The 15,452-nt window shown below is 50.1% G+C and overlaps 1 protein-coding gene across 1 annotated transcript in view; it reads right to left on the bottom strand.

Moving 5' to 3' along the window:
* The window catches only part of CUNH16orf89 (chromosome unknown C16orf89 homolog), a 25,690-nt gene extending 13,804 nt beyond the window's left edge, over positions 1-11,886 (bottom strand). Inside the window, exons 1-6 of the mRNA XM_017886358.1 lie at positions 11,442-11,886; positions 9,136-9,285; positions 7,031-7,181; positions 5,253-5,370; positions 2,486-2,621; positions 1,710-1,814 (exon numbers count right to left, since the gene is read on the bottom strand). Of these exons, the coding sequence (XP_017741847.1) occupies positions 1,710-1,814; positions 2,486-2,621; positions 5,253-5,370; positions 7,031-7,181; positions 9,136-9,285; positions 11,442-11,649 (868 nt within the window). The 5' untranslated portion in view covers positions 11,650-11,886. The remainder of the gene's footprint in view (positions 1-1,709; positions 1,815-2,485; positions 2,622-5,252; positions 5,371-7,030; positions 7,182-9,135; positions 9,286-11,441) is intronic.
* Between the last annotated feature and the right edge of the window lie 3,566 nt (positions 11,887-15,452).

Genomic DNA, 15,452 nt, shown 5'->3' with positions numbered 1-15,452 from the left:
TTTTTTTTTTTTTAAGACAGTATCTCGCTCTGTCACCCAGGCTGAAGTGCAGTGGTGCAGTCATGGCTTACAGCACCCCTCGACCTCCTGGGGCTCAAGTGATTCTCCCACCTCAGTCTCCCAAGTAGCCAGGAGCATAGGCGTGCGCCACCACACCCGGCTAATTTTTTTGATATTTTTAGTACAGATGGGGTTTTGCCATGTTGGCCAGGCTGGTTTCTAATTCCTGAGCTCAAGCCATCCACCTGCCTTGGCCTCCCAAAGTGCTGGGATTATAAGGCATGAGCCTATTGTGTATTTTCAAATAGCTAGAAGAGCGAATTTGGAACATTCCCAACACAAAGAAATGACAGATGTTTGAGGTGATGCATCTGCTCATTACATATTGTATACATGTGTGGAAATATCACTCTGTACCCTATAAACATTTACAATTATTACGTGTCTATTGAGAATAATAGTAAAGCCAAAAATGCAACTTCCATAGCCGCATCCTCAACCTGGCGAAGCTATAGGTCTGGGGGCCTAAGAATCTTCATTGTATAAACTCCGTTTTAAAAACACACCATCTTATTTCAAAAGCTTTTGCTTCTTGGAGCATCCCGAGCTTCTAATGAGGACACTAACATTTCCTGGGAGCTGCCCTATGCCTGGCAGAGGCTGTGCGGCTTCAAATGTGTCACAGCGACTCTCCTTGCAGCTCAGGAAGGTCGGGATTACTCTGCTCATTTATTTACAGACAGGGAAATTGAGACTCAGAGGGGTGAAGCAGCTTATTCCAAAGGGACCAGCTGTCCAGTGTCACCCGGCTAGGAAGTGGCTGAATCCTCTGCCTCTCCACCCTCTGCTCCGTCACCTCCTGCCATATAGTTGTCCCTGACCACCCACCTGGAGAGCCTTCCCTGGAGTTCTTTTCTTCCTCACCCTGTCATCTCCTTTATAGCTCTTACTAGAATGTGCAATTATTTCACTTCTTGGTTTGTTCAGGTGATTTATGTTTCTTTTCCTCGGGGCTCTGGTTTTTCCTAGAGCCTAGATGGTGTCTGGCACATTAGTAGGTGCTCAATATGTACTTGCTGAATGAATGGTGATATGGTATGGCTGTGTCCCCACCCAAATCTCATCTTGAATTGTAGCTCCCATAATTCCCAGGTGCTGTGGGAGGGACCTGGTGGGAGGTGATTGAATCATGGGGGCCGTTTCCCCCATACTATTATCATGGTAGTGAATAAGTCTCACAAGATCTGATGGTTTTATAAGGGATTTCCCTTTGTGCTTGCTTCTCATTCTCTCTTGTCTGCTGCTATGTGAGACGTGCCTTTTGCCTTCCACTATGATTTTGAGGCCTCCCCAACCATGTGCAACGGTGAGTCCATTAAACCTCTTTTTCTTTATAAATCACCCAGTCTTGGGTTTGTCTTTATCTCCAGCATAAAAACAGTACAATACAAACGGGCTTGTTAATGCAGCTGCAGGGGCCAACACCTTCCAATAAGACGGGCTCCTGTCTTGCCACATTTTGGCTTCCAAAGCTCTGAGCCTGTTTCTACTTGTGTGCACACATGTCTGTGTGTGTGTGCACCTGCAGATTACAAATCCCTCACCAACCTTAACATCAATGCATTGTTTCCACACCTGGCCTAGAAACCCAGTGCTGCCCCCGACCCCCCACTGTCCCCGCTCTTAGCCAGGGCAGCAGCGCGGCTCACCGGGCTCCCCGAAGCATCCTTCCCGCCGTTTCTGCCAGCTGAGAATGGCCTCCAGCCACCGGAGCTTGTAGAAGTCGGAGAAGCCGCCCATTCCACAGAACATGACTGGAAGTAAAGACGGGGGCCCTCTGCAGGCCTGCTCCCCAGGCCCGCTCCCCAGGCCCACCTCCTCCCACTCCCCAGGGCTGCCACGGTACCACCTGCCTCCATCTGCCTGGGTTAGGCAGCACTAGGAGGTGGGCGTTCAATGCAGGGCCTGGAAGGAGGCAGCTTGAGCCTTTGCCTGAGCAACTAGGGGCTCCCACGCTTGTGTCCCACCTCCCACTGAGGGTCTTGGTCCGGGCTGCTCCAAAGTCAGGGTCAGTGGAGGGGTTTGGACACCCCAGCCAGCGAGAAGCCACCCAAGCGCTCCCTGTCTGACTCATCCATATGACTTTGCGGGTCTATCTGCCAGTCACCTGGTCCATCTGTGTAGAGCTTAGTCACTGGGGCAGCCTTTGGGGCCAGGAAGCTGTCGCACAGTGGCAGGTGAAATACAGGATGCCCAGTTATATTTGGGTTTTCGATAAACAATGAATATAATTTTTGAGTATTAGTATAACCCATGAAATATTTGGGATAAACTTATACCAAAAATGGATTCATTGCTTATCTGAAGTTCAGATTTAACTGAGCACTCTGTATTTTTACTTGCTTAATCTGGCAACTCTGTGTGTGTGTGTGTTGGCGGAGGGACACCCTGCTCCTTTGTCCCTGGGGCAGAATGCTGGCCATACTGTTTTCCATGAAGATGTCCCGGGTAGGGTAGGCGTATCCGATGGCCTCAGCTCTGCGGTTCAAGTCCATCATGCTGGCGCAGAAGAGGTTGATATAGTCCTGGCTCTGTTGGAACGGTCCCTGTGTGCATCCCCTCTGGGGAGACAAACACCCAAAGACAAAGGAGTCAGTGGTGCAGATGACAGACACATGCCCTGCTATGGGAAAGTCTTGCAGTTCTGAGACGGTCTTGCAAGGGGCTGTGTTTAGGGCAGGTCTTTTTCTCCTTTTTGCAGTGTTTCTTCCCCATGCACACCCCCAGCCTGCTGGGGCTCCTTCATCAGAGAGAGCTGGGTTCGAGATCCAGCTCTGCCGCTTAGGAGCTGTGTGATCTTGGTTTGCTAAAGCAACCTTTCTGAGCCTCAAGAGTTTTTATCAGGAAAGGGTGAGGCTGCTAGAAACTGCACCAGAGGGGCTCTCCTGTGGGTGGATGACACAGCTGGGAAGTGCCCAGTGTGAGGCCTGGGCCACTAGGAGGTGCTGTATGACCGGTTGCGGGGAGGCAATGCCATCTACAACCAGCCTGACCCCGCGGGCAGCTTCAGTGCTACTCAAAGCGTGGGCCAAGAACCGGGCTGGTCACTCCCTACACTGGGAGAAAAGAATAGGAGTCGACGGCAGACTTTAGACACTTCTGCAGCAGTGGTCAGAGTGACTTTCCACCTGTTGAATCTGATGATCAAAATCATTCCCTTGTAATATGGTTTTTATTGTATTTATAAAAATATTGGTCTGTCACAGCTTGCAGAGAAATAATCATTTTAAATTCTGTTGGAAAAAAAAAAAAAGAGAGTGTCCCCTCAGCTAAGAATTTCTGGACACTGAATCACATTTTTTTAAAAAATAAAGACAATGAACCCTACTTTTCTGTATGAAGAAATTTATATGGCCAGGCGTGGTGGCTCATGCCTGTAATCCCAGCACGTTGGGAGGCTGAGGCGGGTGGATCACGAGGTCAGGATTTCAAGACCAGCCTGGCCAACATGGTGAAATCGCATCTCCACTAAAAGTACAAAAATTAGCTGGGCATGGTGGCACGTGCCTGTAATCCCAACTACTTGGAAGGCTGAGGCAGATAATTGCTTAAATCCAGGAGGCAGAGGTTGCAGTGAGCCAAGATTACATCACTGCACTCCAGCCTGGGCAACAGAGTGAGACTCTGTCTCAAAAAAAAAAAAAAAAAAAAAAAAAGAAAAAATATATAGTGGCATATATATATATATATAGAGAGAGAGTGGTGTGTGTGTATATATATATATAGTGGTGTGTGTGTATATATGGTGGTATATATATAAAGAAAAAAATATATAGTGGCATATATATTTATATATATATGCCACACACACATATATGCCACTATATATGTGCCACTATATATATAGTTCTTTATTTTATATTTTTAATATGTGTATATATAGAAAGTAGCATTTGTATATATAGTGGCTTATATACACATATATGTGTGTGTGTGTATATATATATATGAGAATAATGTAGTGGCATGATGTCAGCCACTACAGCCTCTGCCTCCCTGGTTCAAGTGATACTCCTGCCTTAGCCTTCTGAGTAGCTGGGATTACAGGTGCACACCACCACGCCCAACTAATTTTTGTATTTTTAGTAGATACGGGATTTCACCTTGTTGGTCAGGCTGGGCTTGAACTCCTAATCTCAAGTGATCCACCCACCTCGGCCTCCCCAAGTGCTGGGATTACAGGCGTGAGCCACGGTGCCTAGCCTCATTCATTTGTTTTTGTTTGCAGAGTTCTTTCTGATGATTCTCTTTTATTCTCTCTTTGTTTCTCTCATTGCGTTTTTCTGATGCCCTGCAGTCCAGTTCAGCAGGCAAAGCTATCTGTTTCACCGGCCCAACAGAACCCCAAATGTCAGACCCCAAATCGGCTCAGTTACACAGCAGAAGTATGGCAGGGGCCCTACTTCTGCCTCCTGAAGTCCCAAGTACAAATCCAAAACTCTGCTTATTTTCCTGGTATGTAGCAGACAAAATTACATTGCCACAAGCCCCTTTTCATTTCTTTCTTTCTTTTTTCTTTTCCTTTTCTTTTTTTTTTTGAGATAGTCTTGCTCTATTGCCCAGGCTGGAGTGCAATGGCGTGATCTCGCTCACTGCAACCTCCACCTCCCGGGTTCCAGCGATTCTCCTGCCTCAGCCTCCCCTTGTAGCTGAGATTACAGGTGTGCACCACCACGCCCAGCTAATTAATTTTTGTATTTTTAATATAAAATGGGTTTCACCATGTTGGCCCAGTTGGTCTTTTTTTTTTTTTTGAGACGGAGTCTCGCTCTGTCGCCCAGGCTGGAGTGCAGTGGCCGGATCTCAGCTCACTGCAAGCTCCGCCTCCCGGATTCATGCCATTCTCCTGCCTCAGCCTCCCGAGTAGCTGGGACTACAGGCGCCCACCACCTCGCCCGGCTAGTTTTTTGTATTTTTTTAGTAGAGACAGAGTTTCACCGTGTTAGCCAGGATGGTCTCGATGTCCTGACCTTGTGATCCGCCCACCTCGGCTTCCCAAAGTGCTGGGATTACAGGCTTGAGCCACCACGCCCGGCCAAGCCCAGTTGGTCTTGAACTCCTGGCCTCAAGTGATCTGCCCGCCTCGGCCTCCTAAAGTGCTGGGATTACAGGCGTGAGCCACCACGTCTGGCCGCCCCTTTTCCTTTTTCCTTCCCCTTCCCTTGGCATGGCGGGGCTCCCTGGGTACTCACCATTCTGGCCCAGAGGAAGAAGAGCATTTGGTGGGACAGGCAGTAGCCCGAGCAGCCAGGCTTGGTCATGAGGCTCCTGCAGAGGTCCGAGAGGCCGCAGGGCTCGCTGCTGTCCGTCCTGGGGGAAAGTGGTTCCAAGCTGTTAAGGATGGAGCACTGACCCCACCCTGTGTCTTCCCAGGTTGCGATCCAGCCCCCCAGTTGTAGTTGTTGGAACTCCCGGTAGATTCCAGACACCCAGCTGGGCATGGGGGTTGCCAGAGAAAATACAGCAGTTCTGCATCTTCATTTGCTAAATCTGGCTGCCCTAGCACAGGAAAGATGATGCTAGAGCTATCCCGGGGTTGAGGAAGCTGCCAAGGCTGAAACTTCCTCTTGCTCCCTGGGACAAATCACATCTTTTCCAGCCCTAAACAGTGGGTCCTTGAATCCAGACCACTTGGAATCTGGGCCCAACATGCTTATTCCTCCTGCACCAGCCGGGCGCGGAGGCTCACACCTATAATCCCAGCACTTTGGGAGGCTGAGGCAGGCAGGTCACCTGAGGTCAGGAGTTCAAGACCAGCCTGGCCAACATGGTGAAACCCTGTCTCTACTAAAAATACAAAAATTAGCTGGACATGGTGACACACACCTGTAATCCCAGCTACTCGGGAGGCTGAGGTAGAATCACTTGAGAATCACTTGAATCTGGGAGGCAGAGGTTGCGGTGAACTGAGATCGCATCACTGCACTCCAGGCTGGGAGACAGAGTGAGACTCCATCTCAAAATAAATAAAAAATAAATAAATGAAAAGAAAAGAAAAAATACACATGCAACTACAAAAATTAGCCAGGTGTGGTGGTGCACGTCTGTAATCCCAGCTACTCAGGAGGCTGAGGCACGAGAATCGCTTGAACCTGGAAGGTAGAGGTTGCAGTGAGCCGAGAAAGAGCACACCACTGCACTCCAGCCTGGATGACAGAGTGAGACTCTGTCTCAAAAAAAAATTAAATAAAAATTTTTAAAAAAGCAGGAGTCCTTGGCTGGGGCCTAACGCCTCCGTGAGCTCAGCTGTGTCCTGGCCCAAGCACTGCTCTGAAGGATGCTGAGAGGATGCGGCCTGGGCACCTGCTGCCCACTTTGCCCATGGGCACCTGTGCCCAGGGCTGCCCTGGGGTGTTGCTCCAAGCCCACCAAGTACCAGGATAAAATGAGGAGCTCAACTAGGCTCAGTCCTGCCTTTCCGGACCTGCATCCTCACTGGGGATGGGGACAGGCCCATAATACAAATGTAAATTGCATCTGTGGCTGTAAGACCTCTCACGGGAGGTCTGCTGTGTGCTGGGTTCAGAGGTAGGATGGGGTTTGGAGGTAGGATGCTGGCGCCAACCCTGGGGGATGGGCAGACTTCCTGAGGCCCAAGGGATGGGGTGGGTGGGGTGGGGGAGCAAAGTCTTTGAAGTGGGAGGGAGCCTTGGAGAGTCTGAAAAGAGGCGTCTAGGGGCCTGGGGACTTGGAAGGGTGGAGGGGAATTTGGAATTTGTCCTGGGACCTGGAGGTGGTGTGTTCAGCTGTGGCTGCTGGAAGACCCGCTGTGGCGTGGGAGGCCAGTGGGCGGCTGGAGCAAGGGGCACCCTGCGAGAGTGGGAGAGGGCAGAGCCCGGCAGCTTTGGGGAGCTGCACCTGGGTCTGCACAAACCCCTGGCTTCAGCCCTGGAGAAGGAGGAGCAGGACAGGGCCAGCTGAGAATGAGTGCGTTTGGGTTTCCAGCAAATAGGGCAAGTGCAGGGCCCACCCGGTTCCCAGCAGCTGCACCAGGCACGTGTCGCTGCTCTCCTCTGAGAATGAGTCCTGGGGCTCGAACGTGGGGTAGACCAAGGAGGCGATGGTGTGGATCCAGGCATGTGGGAGCTTCCAAAACCCGGGCTGGAGGGTCAGCTGGAACTCTGGCAGAGAGGACAGATAGGTGGGGCAGGCTGTGGGGGTGATCCAGGAGCAGTGGGCCACCCTGGTGTCCCCACCCCCTCCGGCAGCTCTGCCCCCTGGCAGGTGCAGTTCAGGGCTCTAAGCCCTGTCTCCTGGCTCCAGACTGGGTTTGAAACACTCAAGAAAGCTCCTTTCTCTTATAAAACCATTTTTTCCCCTAATCAATAGGAACAGTGTTGGGACGGGATTTGACTAAACCCACTGCATCCCATGGAAGACCCAGATAAAGAAAAGGGGTAGTTTCCCAGGCACAGGGCTCACACCTGTCATCCCAGCACTGGGGGAGGCTAAGGAAGGAAGATCGCCTGAGGCCCAAAGTTCAAGACCTGCCTAGGTAACATAGCAAGACTCTGTCTCCACAAAAATGAAAAAAGTAGCCAGTTGTGGTGGTGTGCACCTGTAGTCCCAGCTGAGGCAGGAAGGTTGCTTGTGTCTAGAAGTTGGAGAATGCAGTGAGCTATGATCGGCTTTTTTTTTTTGCGATAGGGCTCACGCCTATAATTCCAGCACTTTGGGAGGCCGAGGCGGGCAAATCACTTGAGGTCAGGATTTCAAGACCAACCTGGCTAACACAGTGAAATCCCGTCTCTACTAAAAATATAAAAAATTAGCCGGGCGTGGTGGTGGGTGCCACCGGCTAATTTCTGGGGAGCTGCACCTGGGTCTGCACAAACCCCTGGCTTCAGCCCTGGGGGTTTGGAGAAGGAGCTACTCAGGAGGCTGAGGCAGGAGAATGGTGTGAACCCGGGAGGTGGAGCTTGCAGTGAGCTGAGATTGCGCCACTGTACTCCAGCCTGGGCAACAGACCAAGACTCCTTCTCAAAAAAAAAAAAAAAAAAGAAAAAGAATTAGCTGGGCATAGTGGCGGGTGTCTGTAGTCCCAGCTACTTGAGAGGCTAAGGCAGGAGAATCACTTGAACCCAGGAGGCAGAGGTTGCAGTGAGCTGAGACTGCACCACTGCACTCCAGCCTGGGCAACAGGGTGAGACTGTGTCTCAAAACAACAACAACAACGACAAGTGGGAAGGTGGGATTAGCGGAGAGGTGATATTAGTAGACCCCTTTGGTTTGGTGAGAAAGTGGAGCTCTTAACTAAACAGGTGCCCAGTCATAGGCATCTTTAAGACGACAGAGGTGGGGACAGTGTTAGGGACCAGGCCTGGGAGAGGGTGGGGACCTCAACACTGGAAAGGTCAGCCTGGGCTATGGTCCCTGTGGCTGGACTGCCATGTGAGCGTGAGGCATGGCCTGGCTACCTGCCTGCTGACCCCCACACATCTGATGGGAGCGGGGAGCAGGGGAGACAGGGTTGGAGCAGCATGACGGGCTGGTTATTTGTGTCCCACCCTTGCCATCCAGGAACAACTCAGCCAGACTTATTAGATGGGACCTTTTGCAGAGTCACTCTGAGCTAGTGAGGACAGACTCTCAGTGCTCATAAGGCATGAGAGAGATAAACCCCACTGTTTTGAAAAATAGAGTGTGGACAACTTCAGGAATTTTTACTGACATTTAATGAAGTGGATTAATATAATTTGGTGATATGGGACACTACTGTTTGCTATGCAAAGGGTCGCATTGCCTTTTGGACACTCTCCCCTCTGGGACAACCCAGCCCCTCCGCTCTGGTCCAGGACTGGGACCTCCAGCTTGCGCATGCACTGAATGCTTGAGAGTAGACACCGTGCCTACTCCACACCCCTCTGTGTGGGTGGGAGAGCCCATGAGAGTCTGAAGTCAAGGATGACCGCACGTCCCCAGGGCTTGTCTGTGGCTTGTTCGGCAGACAGGTCGAAGTTGGTTACGGACTTTCCCAGCCCAGCCTAGCCCCAGGAGAGCCCACACTGGGTTATTTCAGTCAATATCCCCAGAGGCACTATTCCTGAGGGAATGGGACACCCCACGTGTGCTCACCTCTTAGGTACTTGGGGTCACTCAGCTTGAGGTAGAGGAGGGATCTCTGGATAGCAGCCTCCAGCTTCTCCCCCAGCGTCCCCACGCGCAGGCTCAGCGGCTGCAGCAGGGGCTCCTGGGCCCACTTCTCCTGAACGCTTTTTAGCTGCTCTGGAAGGGATCGGAGTTAATTCATTCTACTATTTGGAATCGGGACTTTTTTTTTTTTTTTTTTTTTTGCCTTGGAATAGGGAAAAAAAAAATTGCCCCAAAGTCTAATGCTTCCTGGGAACCTCTCTGGCTTCTCCAGCACTCAGAGGGGAAGGATTTACTGAGCTGACTGGAAATGAGGCCAGAGTGGGGGTGATCTGGGCAATGAGAATGGGTGTCAGAGTGGTAGAAGGTGGTGGCTGAGAGCTTGGTTTCTGGAGGCGGGCCTAGGTTCAAATCCTTGATACTTGAGGTTCAAATCCTCACATCCTTGACTCAGATACTTTCTTGTTGGATGGCCAGAGAAAGGTTGCAGGGTAGAGAACCACTGTGTACAGTTGAGCAGATTGTACACTGCACAAGGGCAACACACATTCGGATCGTGGGTTTGTATATGTAGTAAGACAATTTCCCAGCAGATGGCTGTCAAGTGACTTCAGGAAGGAAGTGCCTTTTTCTAATTCCCACAGGGGTATCCTGTGGGCTAGCAGTGGCTTTGTTGGGGTGGGAGAGAATGGTGAAGATCCAGAGATGGCCAGAAACTGGGGCGATGTGAGTGAGAGCATCCATACAGGGCTGAGAGGGCGAGGGATGAAGTAGGGCAGCTGCCGTCAGGTAGGAACCTTGTTAGGGAGGATGGGCTAGGTTAAGAAGGATGCTAAGGATGTCCTCCAGGGCAACCAGCTCTGTCACGCCCCCTCTGCTCAGTCCCCTCCGTGGGCAAACCCACAGGGAAGAAGTACAGACTTGGGAGTGCTAACAGGGAGAGGTTCCCCGTGTGTCAGAGTGTCTCCTCCTGTGATTGCACTGGGTTTACAAAGTCCAACAGGACAGGGGTCCCCAACCCCCAGTTCAGTACTGGTCTATGGCCTGTTAGGAATGGGGCCGCACAGCAGGAGGTGAGTGGTGGGTGAGTGAGGAAAGCTTCATCTGTAATTTACAGCCACTCCCCATCATTCCCTCTCCTTACCGCCTGAACTCTGCCTCCTGTCAGATCAGTGGCTGCATTAGATTCTCACAGGAGTGCGAACCCTGTTGTGAACTGCACATATGAGGGATCTAGGTTGCACATATTAGATTATGAGGATCTAATGCCCGATGATCTGTCACTGTCTCCCATCACCCCCAGATGGGATTATCTAGTTGCAGGAAAATAGTCTCAGGGTTTCCACTGATTCTACATTATGGTGAGTTGTATAATTATGTATTATAACGTAATAACAATAAACAGAAAGTGGGCCGGACATGGTGGCTCATGCCTATAATCCCAGCACTTTGGGAGGCCGAGGCAGGTGGATCACTTGAGGCCAGGAGTTCAAGACCAGCCTGGCCAACATGGTAAAACCGCATCTTGGCTGGGCGCGGTGGCTGACGCCTATAATTCCAGCACTTTGGGAGGCAGAGGCGGGCGGATCACGAGGTCAGGAGATCCAGACCATCCTGGCTAACACGGTGAAAACCCGTCTCTACTAAAAATACAAAAAAAATTAGAGACTTTGGCTGGAAGTGGAGGAAGCCGGGTTGGAATTGGATCTTGAGGGTCCTAAGTTTTGTCCACAGCCACCTCCCTCAAGGGGAGGAGCCAAAGTCTCCTGAAGGTTCTGCAAAAACAGTCAAGTGTTTGTTTAGCTTTGAGAGCTATAAGATCCCCAAGAAGGGGGCTGGAGACAGGCCAAGGCAAACACACACACACAAGCATGCATGCACACACACACACGCACATCACACACACACAAACACGCATGCACGCACACAAACATGCACATCACAAATATCTGTTTGCGGAGCACTCTCCCTGCTCCCCTTGTTCGTGGTGAGTCAGGAGGGGCTGTCAAATGGATCATTTGACATATCATATCATATCTGAGAAAAAGATAATTCCCAAATCCCTTCCCATGTTGCCTTTAAATCTTTTCTACTTCTAAAAAATTGCGTTACACTTAGCTGGGCCACAGCCCCCAGTAAGAGCCAGCCCCTGGCCTCTTCTCTCCTTATAGCCGAGGCAGGCTATTCTGGGGCCAGGAGGCTGCCGGGTCCCAGGCGTACAGAGCAGGGCAGAGGACAAAGCTGAGAGCTGGCTTCCCAGTGTCCAGCCAGGGGAACTGGGGCTCACTTACCTTCCAGCACCCGGACCCCCACCATGCCATCCAAGTTGATTTCGGGCAGCCTCTGTTCTAGGAAGATGGTGGCTCTCTCCAGCGCAGACAGGATCAGGTCCGCAATGGTGGCTTTACTTTCGGCAGTGTCCAGTCCAGGCAGCAAATAGGACTCCAGCGGTAGCAGTGCCATCAGTAAGAGCAGGAGCAGCAGCCCCGGGCTGGCCATGGCTGGCCTCTGCTCACAGCTGGTCACACGCTCAGCACCCCGAGCTCTGGCCCAGCCCAGGCCGCCTCTGCACGCCCTCCTCCCACCTCCTCCCCACCTCCCCCTGGCAGACCTGAAGACAAGTGGCCCGGCAGGGCTGCCAAAAAGCCTGGGGTGGCCTAGGCAAAGGACTCTGGGAAGGGTGGCTGCAGGGGGATGACCGCGAGGCAGTGGCGGTTAGACCAGTCCTGGGCGTAGAGCCTGCTGTCCGCGGGGTGCTGGGGAGAGGGGTGCCCGCCCTGTCCTTCTTGGCCCTGATTCTCCAGGCTCACAGGCTAGGTCTTTGATCTAGCAATTGCAATTCAACCCTGAAATCCAAAAGCTCTGAAAGCAAAAAACAAATTTTTTTTCTTTCTTTGTTTTTCGAAATAGGGTCTCAGTCTCTTGCCCAGGCTGGAGTGCAGTGGTTTGATCACAGCTCACTGCAGCCTTGACCTCCTGGGCTGAATAGATCCTCTTGCCTCAGCCTCCTGAATAGCTGGGACTAGAGGCATGTGCCACCTTGGCTGGCTAATTTTTTAATTTTTTTATAGAGACAGGGTCTCACTATGTTGCTCAGGCTGGTCTTGAACTCATGGGCTCAAGTGATCCATCCTCCTCGGGCTCCCAAAGTGCTGGGATTACAGGCATGAGCCACCACACCCAGCCTTTGTTTTAAATAAATTTGAAACAAAGTCATTTGAGGACACATCTGCCTTGAGCTGAGGCAAACTTCCTTAGAGGGGCACCGTCCAATTGAAATAGAATTGAAGCTACAAAGGTGAGCCATGTGTGCATTTCAACATTTCCTAGTAGCCACATCCAAGAAAGCGGCAAGAAGCGGGCAAAGCTAATTTTAGCGATCTAGTTTATTTGACCCAAGATTTAAAATATTATAATTACATCTGTAATCAATATAGAAATGATTTATTTTTATTTTTCTCATACTAAGTCTTTGAAATTGATGAGTAGTTTACGTTCACAACACTATTATTTTATTTTTTATTTTATTTTATTTATTTATTTATTTTTGAGATGGAGTCTCGCTCTGTCGCCTGGGCTGGAGTGCAGTGGTGCAATCTCAGCTCACTGCAAGCTCCGTCTCCTGGATTCACGCCATTTTCCTGCCTCAGCCTCCTGAGTAGCTGGGACTACAGGCGCCCGCCACCACCCCCGGCTAATTTTTTGTATTTTAGTAGAGATGGGGTTTCACCGTGTTAGCTAGGATGGTCTTGATCTCCTGACCTCATGATCCGCCTGCCTTGGCCTCCCAAAGTGCTGGGATTACAGGTGCCAGCCTTTATTATTTTATTTTTAAGACACAGGGTCTCACTCTATTGCCCAAGCTGGAATGCAGTGGCGTGGTCATAGTTCACTGCGGTCTCGAGCTCCTGGGCTCAAGGGACCCTCTGCTTTAGCCTCCCAAGTAGATGGCACTACAGGTGTAAGCCACCATGCCAGGCTGAGCACATTTCATTTCAGACTATCCACGTTTCAAGGGCTTGATAGTCACATGTAGCTGGTATACTGGGCAGTGTCTTAGTTTTGTGCTACTACAACAGAATACCTGAGACTGAGGAATTTATAAAGAAAAGAAATTCATTTGGCTCATAGTTCTGGAGGCTGGGAAGTCCAGTTCAAGGGGCTGCATCTGGTGGGGGTCTTCTTGCTGTATCATCCCACGGTGGAGGGCAGAAGGTCAAGAGAGCTAGAGAGAGAGAAGAGAAAGAAGCTAAACTCATTCCTTTATCAGGAACACTATTTTGCAATAACAGCATGAATCCATTCATGAGGGCAGAGGCCTCAGGAAAGATTCCATCTCTCAACACTGTTGCATGGAGAATTAAGGTTCCAACATACGAACTTTAGGGCACACACTCAAACCACAGCAGAGAGTGAGGACCTAGCTTCCTTATTTGTTTCACTCAGTGTGAACGTGCATCTGTTTCCTTGCAGAAATTTTCGTGTTGGTTTCCTGGGCGCTGTCCCAAACCTTGCTGGGGATGTTATATGTATGCACACCACATTATCTTTCTAAAAGCCAAACAATTTTGAATTCAGAAACATACTTGGTCCCAAGGGCTTCAGTTAAGAGGTTACAGATCTGTAATAATAATGAAAAGAACACCACTAAAGTGTGTATTTGATGCTCCCTATGTGCAGGTGCTAGGTTAGGGTTTCTCCACCTTTTCGTGTCATCATTGCTCTTTTTTCTACCCCTGGAGTGTTTTTAGACATTTTAATCCTGAAAAATCTTTAATAAGAGGCTTATTGAGATACTATTCACGTACCATAAAATTCATCTTTTAAATGTGTACAGTTTCACAGTGGTTTTCCGTATATTCACAAAGTTGTGCAGCCATCCCTGTCTACCTCCAGAATGGTTTTGCCACCCCGAAAAGAAATCCCACACCCATTCGCAGAAACTCCCTCTTCCCCCCTCCCCAGCCCCTGGCAACCATGAATCAACTTTCTGTGTCTATGGTTTGACCTATTGTGGATATTTCATATAAATGGAATCATACAATGTGTGGTCTTTTGTGTCTGGCTTCTCTCACTCAGCGTGATGTTTTCAAGGCTCATCTTTGTTGCAGCACATGTCAGTACTTTATTCTTTTTTATGGATGAATAACATCGCCTCCTAGGGAAGCCCCTCCTGCTCTGATGAGCCAAGAGGATGAGGACTATGGAGATGACAAACCAAAAGTAGACAGCTAAGCCAGGTGTGGTGGCTCACGCCTGTAATCCCAGCACTTTGAGAGGCCGAGGTGGGCAGATCACTTGAGGTCAGGAGTTCAAGACCAGCCTGGCCAACACGGTGAAACCCCATCTCTACTAAAAATACAAAAATTAGTTGGGTGTGGTGGCACGCAACTGTGATCCCAGCTACTTGGGAGGCTGAGGCAAGAGAATCACTTGAACCTGGGAGGCAGAGGTTGCAGTGAGCCGAGACTGCACCCCTGCACTCCAGCCTGGGCGACAGAGTGAGACTCCATCTCAAAACAAACAAACAAACTAACAAACGAAAAAGGAGACACTGGGAAACCTTGGGTGGGAGGCTGCGGGAGGTGTGGACAGACCGCACTCCATTCATCACTCATCCGCTGATGAGCCTTTGGGTGGTTTCCACGATTTGATTCTTGTGGACAGTGCTGATACTTGTTTACAAGTTTTTGTTTGGAAACTTGTTTTTCATTCTCCTGGGTGTATACCTGAGAATGCCATTGCTGGGTTATGTGGTAATTCTATGTTGAACCTAATGAGGGACCACCAACTGTTTTCTACAGTGGCTGGGCCATTTACATTCCCAATGGCCGAAGATGAGGGTTCCTCATGTACTGTCCCATGAAATTTTATTTTACTTATTTATTTTTTTGAGACAGGGTCTCGCTTTGTCACTTAGGCTGGAGTGCAGTGGTGTGATCATAGTTTACCACAGCCTCGACCTCCCTGGGCTCAGGTGATCCTCCCAGCTCAGTCTCCCGAGTAGCTGGGACTACAGGCACACGCCACCACCATTTTGTTTGGTATTCTTTGTAGAGATGGGGTTTCACTATGGTGCCCAGGCTGGTCTTGAACTCCTGGGCTCAAGTGATCCTTCTGCCTCAGCTTCCCAAAGTGCTGGGATTACAGGCGTAAGCCACTGCTTTCAGCGCATTCATGAAATGTTAATACTGCAGATATACTGCAGGCTTGTGTATTGTATCAATATCTGTGCTTTATACATAAAAAGGGTAAGGATGTTTTGCTCCCCAAGAACCATTTCTACCCCCTTGGGAGCACCG

Source organism: Rhinopithecus bieti, unplaced genomic scaffold (assembly GCF_001698545.2).
Source record: "Rhinopithecus bieti isolate Rb0 unplaced genomic scaffold, ASM169854v2 scaffold_13704, whole genome shotgun sequence".
In the NCBI taxonomy this organism is placed as follows: domain Eukaryota; kingdom Metazoa; phylum Chordata; class Mammalia; order Primates; family Cercopithecidae; genus Rhinopithecus; species Rhinopithecus bieti.
This window is presented reverse-complemented; position numbering and strand designations above follow the sequence as displayed.